This window comes from Haematobia irritans, chromosome 3 (genome assembly GCF_050003625.1).
Source record: "Haematobia irritans isolate KBUSLIRL chromosome 3, ASM5000362v1, whole genome shotgun sequence".
NCBI lineage: Eukaryota > Metazoa > Arthropoda > Insecta > Diptera > Muscidae > Haematobia > Haematobia irritans.
This window is the reverse complement of record NC_134399.1, coordinates 80,437,452-80,455,672: the sequence shown is the minus strand read 5'-3', so window position 1 is coordinate 80,455,672 and position 18,221 is coordinate 80,437,452. Positions and strand designations below refer to the sequence as shown.

The following is an 18,221-nucleotide window of genomic DNA, read 5'->3' as shown; positions in this document are numbered from 1 at the left end:
AAACACGAAATTCCTTTTTATCCATTTTTTTCACAATAACAAAAGTTGCTTCACAAAAGACGCTCTATCTCACAAACTAATTGACTTACAGACGTCAAATTTTGACACGAATCATTTGAAGGTTGGTAATATAAAAATAATATGCATTTAATACTAGCGACGCCATCTATGTGTCAGACCGGGGACTTATTAGCCAACCTGTTATAAACTTCCAAATTCAGACTCGACTTCAAGTAGAAATAATACTATGTTTTAAGTAAAAATCATCTTTAAAATAAAATGTTTAAAAATATGTCCTATATTTGAACGCTTTTTTCTCTTTGTAGTCAAGATGCTAAAAACAACAAATTTAAAGTCAATTTCATTAATTTTAAAGAATTTTTCAGAATTATTAAAGCCAAGTTGCCCTTAGTCAAACAAAATTTTCTTTTATGTAAAGATACGAACTATGAGGACAAATTGACTTCATTGTAAAGTTAATCGACTTTGGACAAGGGATAAAAAAAACTTTATATCAGAGAAATGAGTCTTCAATATTTTTTAGTGTATATATCACCTCAAAAGAAATTCTTATGAAGTGAAAATTAACACTATTCTCTATAAAAGTATTCTCCAACTTTTCTAAATAGTATATAAAATATCCCATATAAATACAATTGAATATACAACCACACGGTATAGTTCATGGACAGATGGATGGCTAGATTCATAAAATTGTAACTGCAATGAATTTGTCAACATTTTGAAGCTTTAATACTTTCCATTCATATGCGCAGTTATTCGCTAAGTATTCAGAGAGTGTATAATTCATAGTTTTTATGATTTATATGGCGAATCCCCCGTCCCACTGAAAAGTTCTGGAAAAAGGGGTGGTTAATTCTTCATGTCCCCAAAACTTGAAAGTATGTGCAGATACCACTACCAATACTAACATATACCAGTGCTTTGACGTCTACTTATTTACTAACCTGAGGTCTTCTGGGTAAATTTGTATATGGCTGGTTTGGTTAAATGGTTTGCTAATGGTGGTTAATGGAAAAGGAAAACAGTCTACGAATAATGTCTTTCGGTCTATCTGTCCGTCTGTTTGTCTGTGAATATATTGAAACCCCCATTTGGTATTTGATTTAATGGAATGGTTTCATAGTCAATAAAATACTATTCCAGTCGAATTCTCGATGAGCCAAAGCGAAAAAAGCAGGTGAATATTACCCTTGCTGTTTCTGTTTCTGCTTCAGTTGGAGGTGGGAGGGAGACCGGCATGGTCGTCCTTTGGGTGGCGGTGGTAGGTTTTCTTGCTTTGAAATATGACAGGTAATTGTGAAACTATGTAAATTCATATATGATTTATACACGCAATCTTTATTAACATTTTCTTTTTAAGTGGTTTTTCGTTTAACTTGTTTTCCGAATTCTTCTTTTTTTGTTTTTGCTTTATGAATATAAAGTTTTGAAATAAAAATTATTTTATTTCGTTAATTTTTTTTGGTAAACCTTGAAATTTTTAATGAAGATATTTTCAGTGGGCGGAACTATTTTGCTAATTTTTTTATATGAGAATGGAATTTATAATATTTATTTACTTTTTAGAGTAGAGACTACTGACTTTTCAAAACGTTTCAGTTGGTTTTGCAAGCGTTGCTCGTTTGTTTCAGTTTTGTTTCTAATTCTTCTTCTAACTGTTATCACTAAACGAATTTTTTGTTATAAAATTTTTATTTTTGTAATAAAAATTATACCTTTTATTCCAAAATCACCGTCCGATTTTTCCAACCTTAGTTTAACTCTTTCTTACTTGTTATTGCACGACAAAAATTTTTTTATATTTATTTTCATAATTTATTATGATTGTAAATCTTGTAATAAATAAATAAATAAAAATATCACAAAACTATTTCTAATTAAAAAGTTAATTGAAGCTGAAAGCTTAAATTGATACAATTAACGTTTTAATCAATCTCGAAATATTAAGTCAATTAGTTAAAAAACTAAGTCATAATTAAAAAACTAAGTCATAATTAATTAAAATATTTAATTTTTTAATGAAACGCGGCATTAAAAAATGATTGAATTTCTAAAATTTTTAAAAAGAAATTAATTGACACAATCAATTTTTTATCAAACTTAAAACACAAATTCAATTAAGAAAGTGATTAAAAATAGTTACGTCTGTAACTAAAAAATAATTGATACAATCATTGTTTTAGTCAAACTAAGAACACAAAGCTAGTTAAGAAAATTAGTGAAAATTACATAAAAGTTTGCCCACATCGGTGCAAAATTATATATAGCCCCCATATAAACCGATCCCCAGATTTGGCTTGCGGAGCCTCTAAGAGGAGCAAATTTCATCCGATCCGGCTGTAATTTGCTACATGGTGTTACTATATCGTTTCTAACAACCATGCAAAAATTGGTCCTCATAGGTCCATAATTATATATAGCCCCCATGCAAACCGATCCCCAGATTTGACCTCTGGAGCCCCTTGGAAGAACAAAATTCATCCGATTCGGTTGAAATTTGGTACGTGATGTTAGTATGTGGTCTCTACCAACCATGGAGGAATTGGTCCATATCGGTCCATAATTATATATAGCCCCCATATAAACCGATCTTCAGATTTGACGTCCGGTGCCTTTTGGAAAAGCAAAATTTATCCGATCTGATTGAAATTTAGTACGTGGTGTTAGTTTATGGTCTCTAACAACCATGCAGGAATTGGTCAATATCAGTCCATAATTATATATAGCCCCCATATAAACCGATCCCCAGATTTGACCTCCGGTGCCTTTTGGAGAAGCAAAATTCATCCGATCTGGTTGAAATTTGGTATGTGGTGTTAGTATTTGACATTTAACAACCATGCCAAAAGTGGTCCATATCGTCTATATATGTTATATAGCCCCCATATAAACCGATCCCGAGATTTGGTTTTGGAGCCTCATGGAGGAGCAAATTTCATCCGAACCAGTTGAAATTTGGTACATTGTGCTAGTATATAGCCGTTAACAAGCAAGGTCTATATCGGTCTATAGTTATATATAGCCCCCAGATAAATCGATCCCCAATCACACAAAAATTGGTCCATATGGGTGCATAATTTTATAGAGCCCCCATATAAAGCGGCCTCTATAAAGTACCGTGGAAAAGCCCATATCGATTCGTAATTATTTGTAGACTTACCTATATATACCTTTTTTTCTAATATGTACCACGTATGGATTAACTTACAATTTAGAAGACGACGTTAAGAAGTTTTAAGATACCTTACCGTCGGTAAGTATTACCACAACCCAAGTAAATCGATTCTGGATAACAGTCTTTAGTAGAAGTTTCTACGCAATCCATGGTGGAGGCTACACACAAAAAAAAATTCTGATTCAATCACGAAATTAATTGATTCAATTAATTTTTTAATTGAAATGTCCTCAATTACAGAAATGATAGTATCAAATAAAAAATTAATTAAAGGCCAATTAAAAAATTAATTGATCCAAATAAAAAAATAATTGATACTATTAATGTTTGTGATTGATTTTTGTTTCAATTAAAAAATTTGTTGAATCAATTAAATTTTTAACATTAAAATTTTAATTGAAAAAATGTTCGTGAATTTTTTTTCTGTGTACATAAGATTCGGCCTGGCCGAACTTACGGCCGTATATACTTGTTTATTTTGATGTATTTACTCTAATTTGGTTTTATAAACTGACATTTGCTTGTACGTAAAAATCTTTATTAATGTATTCCAAATAGAGAATGAAAATTCGATAAATGAGATATATGTTATACCCCGAAAAAAATTCTGTAGTTAAGCTCTCGCTAGTTTACTTGGATCCAAAGGTTCCTTAAGGCTTTTGGAGTTGATTCCGAGCCAACGATTGTTTAAAACAGACATTTATTATTTGGCTTTAAATCCTACATTTAAAAATAAAAAAAAATTAAATTATGCTACAGATGTCATTTATCGAATTTTTATTCTCTTTTCACGGTATATTAATAAAGCTATTCACGTACAAAAAAAAGCCAGTTAAAGAATCCAAATTATAGCGGATACTTAAAAGTAAAAAATGTTGTCTTAATTCCAAAAAAAAAAAAAAATAAATAAAACAAAGATGCCAAACCCTCCAAATAAGTCTTAGCCTATGTTTGAAGCGTTTTTATCTTAAATCTAAAGATTCAACAGTTCAGCTAATTTAAGAGCGATTTCTTTAAATCAAAAATGTGGTTTTTTAATTTAAGGAAATTTTGCCTTAGTTCAAAAATTTCTGAAACTATAGGTTTCAAATAGCTCCCTCTGCTTGTTACATACAAATGCACGAACTTATTAGTCTAACACGTACTAAATACTAAATTAATAACTCTAAATGAAAAGTCAAAAAATAAATCCTAAATTTATCTGCAAAAATGGTAAAATGGTCCCACTATACTATCGATGAATTGTAAAAACATTCTAATTTATTTACACTGAAAAAACAGTGAACCCACCAGGAAAGATAACTTTCGATTAATTTTAGAAAATTTTGAACTTTTTTAGAAAATTTTAACTAAACGGTATTACAAGCGCTGGCATCACTCCGATATGGCAAAAATAAGTAAATATTTTTCGACAAATTCAAGAAAATTTATTAGACATAACAAAATTTTTTTAGTAGTTAAAGAAAATTTTGTAGTTTTAAGACAAATCTTGTAGTTCAAAATTGCAAGAATGTCTTTAGTGACATACGAAGTTCACGATGGACACATTTTTGGTAAAATTTACAAATTTAAAGAAATAATGAACTATTTTGTAAGAAATACGAAATTAGGAAATCTTTATGCTTTATTTGTGTATAACTTTTTCCCGTTTTTTAGTTCATTTAACTAACATACGCAAAAAATTATTTGACTAAAATAAACTTTTTCCAAACATAATGATTCTATGAACTAATATAAAGTTAATATGGCTTTAGTGAAATAGAGAGTTCACTTTTTTTGAGTGTATATTCATCTTTATAAAAATTCCGACCAATTACATTATATTCTTTTTACATAAAATGTATGTAGCAACTTGTTGCAAATTTGTTTTGTTTACATTTGGTATTTGTCAGCTTTTTGTTGAAACTGACTGAAATTCCTAAAACCTCCATAAAAGAACAACAAATGAATGTCGTAACAACATTCTTTACAAAAGTCTAAACTATGGAAGAGGTAATAAATTAAAATTACACATATTCGTAAATACCCGTACAATACTAACATGCATACTGCACACATACATTAATTATGCAATGTATAAACAAAAACAAACGAGTTGTTACGTCTCTCGCTGTATAGGAAAACAATTTCGATTATTTCGCTACGTTACGTTAATAACGTAAGGGACTATAGCTCGTTGCAATAACAAATATCATCATGTGGTTAAAACAGCAACAATTAACAGATTTGTTTGATTTGGCTCTTCCAATTCAGTTTCCTGTCTAAGGTTACTCCTATTTTATCGTACACAGAAATCGTCGGGCCCACAAACCTCGGTTCGATATATTGGGAAATTTTAGTCCTTCTTGTGAATGGGCATAATTCTGTTTTCTTCCCATTCTTAGGACCCTTTCTGTCATCCTGTAGAGTTTTTTAGAATTCGTTCCCTGCAGAAGTATTATAACCCCGTCTGTATAACCGACGGGTTGAAATTCCTCAAATCCCTGAGGAAATATTCTATAGAAATAAAGTTTTGAGAAAATATTCTATAGAAATAAAATTTTGAGAACATTTTCTACAAAAAAAACTTCTATAGAAATAAAATGTTGAGAAAAATTCCTATAGAAATAAAATTTTGAGAAAAATTCCTATAGAAATAAAATTTTGAGAAATTTTTCTGTAGAAATAAAATTTTGAGAAATTTTTCTATAGAAAAAAAATTTTGAGACATTTTCCGTAGAAATTTTCTATAGAAATAAACTTTTTTCTTTAGAAATAAAGTTTTGAGAAAATATTCTATAAAAATACAATTTTGAGAACATTTTCTACAGAAATACAATTTTTAAAAAAATTTCTATAGAAATAAAATTTTGAGAGAATTTTCTATGGAAATAAAATTTTTAGAAAATTTTCTATAGAAAATTTTTTTCGAAAATTTTCTATAAAAATAAAATTTTGAGAAAATTTTCTTTAAAAATAAAATTTTACAAAAATTTTCTGTAGAAATAAAATTTTGATAAAAAGTTTCCATAGAAATAAAAATTTGAGAAAATTTTTCATAGAAATAAAATGTTAAGAACATTTTCTATAGAAATAAAATTTTGAGAAAGTTTTGGGAAAATACTCTATAGAAATAAAATTTTGAGAAAATTTTCAACAGAAATAAAATTTAAACCAAAAAATCTATAGAAATAAAATTTTGAGAGAATTTTCTATGGAAATAACATTTAGAGAAAATTTTCTATAGAAAAAAAAAATTTCGAAGATTTTCTATAAAAATAAAATTTTGAGAAAATTTTCTTTAGAAATAAAATTTTGCCAAAATTTTCTATTGAAATAAAATTTTATATTTTATTATATTTCCATAGAAATAAAATTATATTTTCTATAGAAATACATTTTTGAGAAAACTTTCTTTAGAAATAAAATTTTGCGAAAATTTTCTATAGAAATAACATTTTGAGAAATTTACTATAAAAATAAAATTTTGAGAAAATTTTCTTTAGAAATAAAGTTTTGAAAAAATTTTCTGTAGAAATAAAATTTTGATAAAAAGTTTCCATAGAAATAAAAATTTGAGAAAAATTTTTATTGACAATTTTAAGAAAATTTTCTATAGAAATAAAATTTTGAGAAAGTTTTGGGAAAATACTCTATAGAAATAAAATTTTGAGAAAATTTTCTACAGAAATAAAATTTAAAACAAAGAAATCTATAGAAATAAAATTTTGAGAGCATTTTCTATGGAAATAAAATGTTTAAAAAAGTTTCTATAGAAATAAAATTTTGAGAAAATTTTCCATTGAAATAAAATTTTAAGAAAATTTTCTATAGAAATAAAATTTTGAGAAAATTTTCCACACAATTTGAGAAAATATTCTGTAGAAATAAAATTGTGAGAACATTTTCTATTGAAAAAAAAAATTATATTTTATTATATTTCCATAGAAATAAAATTATATTTTCCATAGAAATAAATTTTTGAGAAAACCTACTTTAGAAATAAAATTTTGCGAAAATTTTCTATAGAAATACAATTTTGAGAAAATTTTCCATACAAATAAAATTTTGAGAAATTTTTCTATAGAAATAAAATTTTGAGAAAATTTTCTATAGAAAAAATTTTTGTGCGAAAATTTTCAATAGAAATAAAATTTTGAAAAGATTGCGAACATTTTCTATAGGAAAACAATTTTGAGAAGTTTTCTATAAAAATAAAATTTTGAAAAGATTTTCTTTAGAAATAAAAGTTTGAGAAAATTTTCTATAAAAAAACTTTTTGCGCAAATTTTCTATAGAAATAAAATTTTGAGAAATTTTCTAAAAAATAAAATTTTGAGAAAATTTTCTTTAGAAATAAAATTTTGCAAAAATTTTCTGTAGAAATAAAATTTTAATTAAAAGTTTCCATAGAAATAAAAATTTGAGAAAATTTTCTACAGAAATAAAATTTAAAACAAAGAAATCTATAGAAATACAATTTTGAGAGCATTTTCTATGGAAATAAAATGTTTAGAAAAGTTTCTATAGAAATAAAATTTTGAGAATATTTTCCATTGAAATAAAATTTTCTATAGAAATAAAATTTGGAGAAAATGTTCCACACAATTTGAGAAAATATTCTGTAGAAATACAATTGTGAGAACATTTTCTATTGAAAAAAAATTAAATTTTATTATATTTCCATAGAAATAAAATTATATTTTCCATAGAAATAAATTTTTGAGAAAACCTACTTTAGAAATAAAATTTTGCGAAAATTTTATATAGAAATACAATTTTGAGAAAATTTTCCATACAAATAAAATTTTGAGAAATTTGTCTATAGAAATAAAATTTTGAGAAAATTTTCTATAGAAAAAATTTTTTTGCGAAAATTTTCAATAGAAATAAAATTTTGAAAAGATTGCGAACATTTTCTATAGGAAAAAAATTTTGAGAAGTTTTCTATAAAAATAAAAAGAAAAGATTTTCTTTAGAAATAAAAGTTTGAGAAAATTTTCTATAAAAAAAAACTTTTTGCGCAAATAAAATATAGAAATAAAATTTTGAGAAATTTTCTAAAAAATAAAATTTTGAGAAAATTTTCTTTAAAATTTTCCAAAAATTTTCTGTAGAAATAAAATTTTAATAAAAAGTTTCCATAGAAATAAAATTTTGAGAATATTTTCCATTGAAATAAAATTTTAAGAAAATTTTCTATAGAAATAAAAGTTTGAGAAAATGTTCCACACAATTTGAGAAAATATTCTGTAGAAATACAATTGTGAGAACATTTTCTATTGAAAAAAAATTATATTTTATTATATTTCCATAGAAATAAAATTATATTTTCCATAGAAATAAATTTTTGAGAAAACTTACTTTAGAAATAAAATTTTGCGAAAATTTTCTATAGAAATAAAATTTTGAGAAAATTTTCCATACAAATAAAATTTTGAGAAATTTTTCTATAGAAATAAAATTTTGAGAAAATTTTCTATAGAAAAAAATTTTCTGTAAAAAAAACTTTTTGCGAAAATTTTCTATAGAAATAAAATTTTGAAAAATTTTCTATAAAAATAAAATTTTGAGAAAATTTTCTTTAGAAATAACATTTTGGAAACATTTTCTGTAGAAATAAAATTTTAATAAAAATAGAAATAACAATTTGAGAAAATTTTTTATTGACAATTTTAAGAAAAATTTCTATAGAAATAAAATTTTGAGAAAGTTTTGGGAAAATACTCTATAGAAATAAAATTTTGAGAGCATTTTCTATGGAAATAAAATGTTTAGAAAAGTTTCTATAGAAATAAAATTTTGAGAAAATTTTCCATTGAAATAAAATTTTAAGAAAATTTTCTATAGAAATAAAATTTTGAGAAAATGTTCCACACAATTTGAGAAAATATTCTGTAGAAATAAAATTGAGAACATTTTCTATTGAAAAAAAAATTATATTTTATTATATTTCCATAGAAATAAAATTATATTTTCCATAGAAATAAATTTTTGAGAAAACTTACTTTAGAAATAAAAATTTGTGAAAATTTTCTATAGAAATAAAATTTTGAGAAAATTTTCCATACAAATAAATTTTTGAGAAATTTTTCTATAGAAATAAAATTTTGAGAAAATTTTCTATAGAAACAAATTTTTTGCGAAAATTTTCAATAGAAATAAAATTTTGAAAAGATTGCGAACATTTTCTATAGATATAAAGTTTTCCATACAAATAAAATTTGAGAAAATTTTCTTTAGAAAATAAAATTTTGCGAAAATTTTCTATAGAAATAAAGTTTTTGCGAAAAATTTCTATTGAAATAAAATTTTGAGAAAAAGTTTGAAAAGATTTTCTTTAGAAATAAAAGTTTGAGAACATTTTCTACAGAAATAAAATTTTGAGAACATTTTATAGAAATAAAATTTTGAGAAAATTGTCTATAAAAATAAAATTTTAAAAAAATTTTGAAAAAAATAAAATTTTGAGAAAGTTTTCTGTAGTTTGAGAACATTTTTTATAGAAATAAAATTTTTTAAGAAATAAAATTGTTGTTCTATAGAAATAAAATAGTTTTTTGGTAAAATTTTGTCCAAATTTTGGCAGATTATTTTTGACTCGAGTGGCAACCGTGTTTCCAAACTAGGGTGACTACTACGTCTGACCGTTATATATAAATTCACAATATTATTATATCCTTTACTACAGTAGTGTTGAAACTTATAAACATAACTCAATTTTTTCAGTGTATGCCACACAATTAAATTATGGGCATCTTTGAAAATTGTGTGCCTCCGTAATACAAAGTCATAAAAAATAGAAAAAATCTTCTACAAATTCGTTACTGAAATCGTAAAATATTTTTATAACATTGTGAAGCTTACATGGAATGGGGGTGGAGCTCCACTGGAGAATAAAATGGCGTTGCTTTGTTGAATGAACTACTAAGATATTTATGTACTTACGATATCCATGAATAGATGCCAGAGACTGTTAGCTCACCCTTATCCTCAAGGGCGTATTCGATGAGTTCCGTGTATGTGAATGGTGGTTTTTTGGGCCTTCCAGTGATAATAATGGCGAAAACATACATAGATGGTTGAGTTTGTGGTTTATGAAAATCGACCACACGCATAACACCCCACGAATAGTGTCCAATGTTGTCGGGTTTATGGTCATAGGCAAAGGGATGATTTGTTTTTTTTTTTGTGATATATAAAAGTAAAAAATAGATGAAATTTGTTATTTTATAATAAAAATAAATACCTATAAACATTTATAAAATATTAATTAGTTCTTTCTTTCTTTCGCAACAATAATGAACAATAATGAAGTATAAATGAAGTATAATGAAGCGAATAATGTATGTTGATTCATAATTTATAACAGCGGAGGTAGGTACATAATTGAATATATTCCCGGCCTCTAAAATCCAATACTTGCGAATGCGGCTAATATGCCAACTAAATACTAAAACTAGCTTTTTATAAGGCCAACTAAATACTAAAACTAGCATTTTATAAGGCCAAAGGTTCGGCCAATGCGAATTTTATGAACCCTCCACTATGGATAGCGTACAAGGTTCTACTAAAAACTGTCATCTATAATCGAATTACTTACACCCAAAGTAAAAATACTTTCTTCCGGAACGAAATGTTATATAAATTATTTTCTTTAAGAGCAAATAAATTCGAATTTATATCAAGCGTTGCACAGTGGCTCGATATGGTTTTTTTTTTAAATAATTCTGAAACGTTTGAACTGATAAAGAGATCAAAATGATTTTTTCTTTATGTGAAAGCTCGTATATAAAATACTGTCAAATTCAGGTGTTTCAGCATTATGGCCCCAGAGCCCAGAGTTTTGATTTGATTTGCTTCAAAATTTGCACGAGGAGTCTAATTAGTAGTATAGTCAAGTGAAGTGCTAAATTTGGTGGAAATCGGTTCAGATTTAGATAGCTCCCATACATATATATCGCCCGATTTATTCTCATATGACCACCGGAGACAAAATTTTCACCCACAGATCACTGTATCACAGCGATTGAGTTGAAATTTCGCAAAGGCAGTAAGATTGACATTCTGCTATGCATACCAAGTTTGGTTGAAATCAGTTCAGACTTAGATATAACCCCCTTACGCCGGTCTATATGTGATAAAAACAAGTATATACGGCAGTAAGTTCGGCCAGGCCGAATCTTATGTACGAGTGGTCTCCAGCATATATTGCGTCGAGACTTCTACTAAAAACTGTAATCTAAAATCGAATTGCCTTAGTTGTTGTCTTAGTCCATATGTTATTACGTATATAAGTTATTGATCTGTTTATGAAAAAATAATCTATAAATAATTATGAACTTATTTGAACCAATTTTCCGGACAGTAATTACAGGGCCAAATTTCAACCGGATCGGACGAAAAATGCACCAGCAGGAAGCACGGGAAATCCAATCTGGGAATCGATTTATATGGGGACTATATATAGTTGTAGGCCTATATAGACCAATTTTTGCATGGTTATTAGAGGACATATAGCAACACCATGTTCCAAATTTCAACCGGATCGGATGAAATTTACACCACCAGGAAGCAAAGGAAATCAAATCTGGGAATCAGTTTATATGGGGCTATATATAATTATGGACCTATATGGACCAATTTTCACATTGGACCATATACGTACCAAATTTTAACCATTTGCTCCTCCTACATACAAAAAAAAATTCTGATTCAATCACGAAATTAATTGATCCAATTAATTTTTTAATTGAACTGTCTTCAATCACGAAAATGATAGTATCAATCACAGTTTTAATTAGGCATAGAAAAAATTCTTGATCAAAAAATTTATTGATTTCAGTAGCAAATTTCAATTAATTTTTTAATTGATTCAATTAAAAATTTAATTGATGTTGATTGCAAAACTCAATGTTTTAATTAAAAAAGGTAACCATTTTCAATTTCTTTCTGAATGGGCTTAGAGTTTTTATTTGGAATAACTTGATTGTATGTATTTCAACATTTTTAATTAAAACAAGTAAGTAAATTAGAAAGTCGGGCGGGGCCGACTATATCATACCCTAAACCACCATTACAGAATTAGTAATCATAAGCATTTGTGGGGTAACATATAGGTCTGGGAGATAAACCGCAGTTGCATATTTAAGAAAATTAAGGGGTACATGTCTACGGGTGCTTTGTGTCAATCTGGCTATAGCTCATAGTCAATGTTGCCAGGGAAAATGTTCGGTTTACCCTACAAGGACAAAAAAAGTTCCCTACTTTCCCATACATTCCCAAACAATTTTCCCTACTATATTTTTCGTTAAATTTAAAAAAATTTACAAAACAAAAATGGTTCTAAGTACTTTATTATCTTAAAACATGAATATGCAACGTATATAACTTAGAATATAAATTTGTATTACGACCACGGTTGCCACAGTTGGTAGAATTCTATCCAAATTAGTAATCTTCTTTGTTAAATCTCTACAAAAATAAAATTTTGGAAAAAGTTTCTATAAACAAATTTTTGTGAGAAATTTTTCTATAGAAATAAAATTTTGACAATAAATTCTATAGAAATAAAATTTTGAGAAAAAATTTCACAGAAATAAAATTTTGAGAAAAATTTTTATAGAAATAATATTTTGAAATAAATTTCTATAGAAATGCAATTTTGACAAAGTGTTCTATAGAAATAAAATGTTGACAAAATTTTCTTACCACACATTATTAAAGATCAAGCCTTGCCGGCTTCTAATTTCCTCCTCTAGAGCCACCAAAATGTAAAAATTATTACAAATTGTGTTGAGTGAAAATGTCCTACATTGTGGCCCTACGTCCCTACAAGACGCTAAATATTAGGAAAACCCTACATATAGGGAATTTCCCCTACTTCTAGCAACACTAGCTGTGTTGATCTTGCGCCTACGGAGTTAGTATGCCACTAATATTGAGCCCATTATTAAAATAGAGATAATCGTTAAATTATTGTGGGTAATAAATACAAATTTGTAAAAATCGAGCAATATTCTTATGTAAGAGCTACAAGTACATATAAGTACGATTGGCTAGTACATCAAAATTTGAAATTTGATTAACATTGGTTAATAAATAAGAGTACTATGGCCAAATTTGGGAAAATCGAGCGATGCATATATATGGAAGCTATATGTAAATCTGAACCAATTTGCATAATATTTTGCGAGTTTGATTAATACCACAAAAGGTTACCTTGTGCAAGATTTGAGTAAGATCAGTTAAGAAATGAGGCCTGTATGGTCAAACATAAAGTTATTAGGGGCGAATTTTTCAAAATCGGGTGATACATATATGGGAGCTATATCTACATCTGAACCGATTTCGATGAAATTTTGCACATATAGTTAGTACTATAGAGGATTGGATCTAGTAAACTTTTAGTAAGATCGGTTAATAAATAAGTGTTCTATGGCCAAATTTGGGAAAATGGGCTATACATATATATGGGAGCTATATCTAAATCTGAACCGATTTCGATGAAATTTTGCACATATAGTTAGTACTATAGAGGACTGGATCTAGTCAACTTTTAGTACGATCGGTTGATAAATAAGGGTTTTATGGCCAAGTTTAGAAAAATCGGGCGGTACATATATATGGGAGCTATAGCTAAATCTGAACCGATTTCGATGATTTTTTGCACATATAGTTAGTGCTATAGAAGATTATATTTAGCCAACTTTGAGTAAGATCGTTTGATAAATAAAGGTTTTGTGGCCAAATTTGGGAAAATCGGGCGATACATATATATGAGAGCTATATCTAAAACCGATTTGGATGAAATTTTGCAGACTTGAAGCGCGATGGAAAAGATTACCTTTTCCAAATTTGGTGACGATCCGTTTGAAAAAACGCGCCACGTGACCCCATTTGTCGAAATCGGGCGATACATATATATGGGAGCTATATCTAAATTTGATCCGATTTCTTCCAAATTCAATAGCCTTGTGCCCAAAAAACTCCCTGTACCAAATTTCATCAAAATCGGTTAATAATTGCGACCGGAATCCTGTGAACAACAAATACATGGACAGACGGACGGACGGACGGACACCAAGCGCTAGATTGTTTCAGGAGGTGATTCTGAGTCGATCGGAATATATTTTATGGGGTCTAAAATCAATATTTCTGGTAGGCACATTTTTTGGCCGATCAAACTTACTATACCCTGACCCTGACTATGTGGTTTAGGGTATAAAAATGTTAATCACTTTTTTTGACTGACTTACGGCCATTTTCATGTAGGTCCGTTAGGCTTTAACTGCCAGTTAACAGAAAGTAAATTGCAAATATCTTCTCTCCGGTTAACTTTAACTGAAAAATTTTCGGCAGTTAATTTCCTAACTGGCATATGGAATATATAGGCAAGATGACAGCAATGTCCATAATACGGTTTAAAAGTTCGTTAGTTAACGGAGCACTAACGGAGCTTCATGAAAATGGGGGTTAGTCTTCCGAATTTGATTAAAAATTAATTGTATCAATTAATTTTGTAATTAAAAATTTTAAAATTTTCAATCTTTTACTTTTTAATTGGAAATACTTTTTTAACTTTTTAATTGGAAATATTTTGGTGATATTTTTTTCTATGTAGAGGATCTGTCAATCCAATCTGGGAATCGGTTTATAGGCCCCGTATAAACCGATCCCTACCTAAAAGTGTCCCGATATGGCTCATTTGCAATACCATATGACCTACATCAATAACAACTCCTTAAGCCATGTATCAGGTCAATAGCTTGTTTTGTTCGGACGTTAGCGTGATATAAACAGATGGATGAATGGACATCGCTAGATCTACTCAAAATTCAATTACGAGCCAGAACCTATGGTGGAGGGTATAAAACGACAGTTTAAATAAACCACTTCAGTTCTTGATCGGTTTTTATAGAAGAGTCTATATATAATTTTGTGAGCCATACATAAAATTGTATTTGCTTCTCGTTTAGGATGAACGAATTATTTCCTTAAAGCCATGTTCGATTTATTGAACTGAAGATTAATTGATTTTTTTACATGAGTGTTGGTGATAGTTTTCTGTATGCTGTTGTCCGAAAGACAAGAGGACGAAACTGTGAAGCGAAACTGCGTCAGTAGGTGGCACACACCTCGCTCACACCTGTCCAGAGATTTGAGACTTGATTGGGCTTGCGTCCGGGTAGACTTGTTCAGTTTAATTATTGACGTTTGAGTGCAATGGTACTATTTAGTACATTTTTAGTCCATATTGCTACGAAAATGTAAGGAAGGTACATATATCACATTTCTTTTTCGATAAAGCGCGAATAAACATTTTTTATACTGATTAGACAATGATAGTTTAAGTATTCCACATTGATTCATAGGGATAACGCCATCGAGTAGACCTCTCAAGTTTTGAAACATCAGGAATCTTTTAAACTATTATACATCCCAGTAAAAAAGTTGGAAGTTCTTCCAAAGGCACAACTTTAAAAGCACTTCTTTATTTCAACTACATAGGAAGTTCTTTTAATTCAATTATGTATAACTCGATTTTTTCTTATTTTTAATGGGTAAATTTAATTTTTTTGTTTCAAAAGGGTTAAAAACAGAGTAAGCTTTAATAAAATGGTGCAAATTATTGAAATTTTGTCGAAAAAAAATCAAAATCCACTCAAGAAATATTGCGAATTTTTCAAAATATTTCAATTCAAACGTTTCGGGCAAGCGTTAGAATGCATTAAAAATTGTAAACAAGTTATAAAAATTATTTATTTGTCAAAATATGACAACATTTTTTAATTCACATCCAAAACACCGAATTTGAGTCACAGAGTAAGAAGTGATGCAAATTCAGTGCAACGGCTGTTGAAATGGTGGACATCCGTTCTATGACAAGCCCGTGTTGAATTCATCGCTTCTGCGCCAATTTTGCACTACTTCCGGATCCAAAAAGAACTTTTTCACTACTTTTTTGGCGACGCATTTTTTACTGGGATGTTTATATAAACTTACGCTCTCTGCTGCGATGTTGTATCCTCAATGATGACATTTTCCGCTACAACCATATCATTACCATCCATTTCCGATGTTACCTCCATGACAAGTTCTTCGAATTTTTTGCCAGTTTTATTGGAATTCTTAGGTGACTTAGATCGCTCTCGGCCATTGCCAAGGCCACTGATTTGTGAAGAGCCATTGGGAGATTTGTAAGACACAGAGTTCCCGCTATTTTGAGATTTGGACGATTTGATATTGGAAGCGGCTAAATCGGGATTGAGATGGGGAAATTCATCAAATTTGAAATTCAAAAGCCATGACAAATTCCTATCTTCAAAGTCAGCATCGTTATCCAAAGATTGAACAATTCCACACGAGTGTCTATCCAATGGAGATTTCGGAGTTTGAGCCACATATGCAGTTTGGTTGGAATGCAATGGATGATTCTCTAGAGGCGAATGGGGATTATGTTTTTGTTCGGCCAAGGTCACTAAGGTTTCCTCATGGGGTTTAAGTGAAACTGTAGGATTCAAATGTGTGATTTCGGTTTGTAAGGTGGAATTGTAACGATGATCAAGTTCCAGTAAATCAGTAGCCTGCCAGTTATCATTCTGATCCTCCTCAAACTGTTGGGTGGAATTTACACAGATCGTAGAGGGTGTGGTGAATGTGGGTTCTCCATGACCCAAACTACTGTCACCAGATGTTGAGGGTACAAGTAAATTTGCATCATAAGTGAAGAGATCATTAATGAAGGCTGAGGAATTTGCCATGATATTAAATGATCCAGAATTGGAGACCGGAGTTGGTGCAGCAGATGTTGTGGAAATGATAGCATTCGCAGTACCACTGGATATATATTCCGTAGAGTTGGGAGAATTATCGACATTGCTGTTATGATTGTAGGAATTGATCGATGTATTGTGGGTTGATGGCATTTCATAGCTGTTATTGTCTTCCGTGTGTCTGGGTTTCTTCCAAACATTCGTATTGCCACTATCATGATTCTCTGCATATGAAGCCGTCACTGGCGGCTCCGTTGAACTGGGATTGGAGGCAGAACTGCTGATGTCACTTTCGGGGTATTTGCGTTTTAAGAAATCACAAAATTCACTTTGGCCTTGTGAGGAAGGAACAGATGATGTTATTGCACCGTTTGTAACGGGCGTATTGAGAATCATTTTCTATTGATCACTTTCAAACTTCTTCTCACTGATAAATTGTTGAAAAATGCAATTTTTTCTATACAATTTGTTCAACAATTTTTTTTTATTCGTATTTGAATTTTAATTTTGACGTTATAACAAAACTTCAAATATGTCACTCTTAACCACTTGTCACTCTCTGTTTAGTTTTTCATTTCAAAATATTCAACAAAAGTAGGAGTAACCGTTAACCGTCTTCTAAGCGTAGGTAAACAATTGATGTTTGCTTTTCTCGAGTTCGTTCAATACTGAATTATCCTTTATCGTTTAATTTCTTTTGTTGTCTCATTCATAGGTTCTGTCATCGCTATTCAGGCCTATCAATTCAATTTCATGTTAATTTCGCGCAATTACTCTTTATACGCTTTACATTTCTCTTCGATTAGAATTTCCTCCCTCCGTTGTACAGTGGGTTCGGAGGGGTAAATTACAAGAGTGCCCACAGGTGGTATAAAGTTATTGTGTTGTCTGAAGTAGAGAGAACAATTATTAAACACTCCACCATAGTACGGAGGGCGGGAGATATACTAAGTTTGCAATTCCTTTTTTAACGTAACGAAATATTGGTCTCAGGCCTCATAAAGTACCCAGCAAACAGAGAGCTTCCAAAAAACTAGTTTGGACACCCAAATTGTGATCCGGAAGTAGTGCAAACGTGGATCATCTCCAATGAATTTTACATGGGCTAGTCATAGGACGGAAGTACTCCATTTTTAGATCGTTTGAGTTGCTTTAGAAGTTAATTTGGATGAAGAAATTTAAAAATTTTAATAACAAAATTTTTTTCTCCAATTTAACTTTTTATTTCTTTCAGTATAATAATTTTTACAAATTGAAAAACTACTTCT

General features: G+C 29.1%; 1 protein-coding gene across 2 annotated transcripts in view; it reads right to left on the bottom strand.

Moving 5' to 3' along the window:
- fd3F (forkhead domain 3F) overlaps positions 1-17,679 on the bottom strand; it is a 64,525-nt gene extending 46,846 nt beyond the window's left edge. For both annotated transcript variants that reach the window (XM_075300004.1, XM_075300003.1), the window contains exons 1-2: positions 16,184-17,679; positions 10,127-10,222 (exon numbers count right to left, since the gene is read on the bottom strand). In XM_075300004.1, coding sequence (XP_075156119.1) covers positions 10,127-10,222; positions 16,184-17,349 — 1,262 coding nt within the window. In that variant the 5' untranslated portion in view covers positions 17,350-17,679. The remainder of the gene's footprint in view (positions 1-10,126; positions 10,223-16,183) is intronic.
- Between the last annotated feature and the right edge of the window lie 542 nt (positions 17,680-18,221).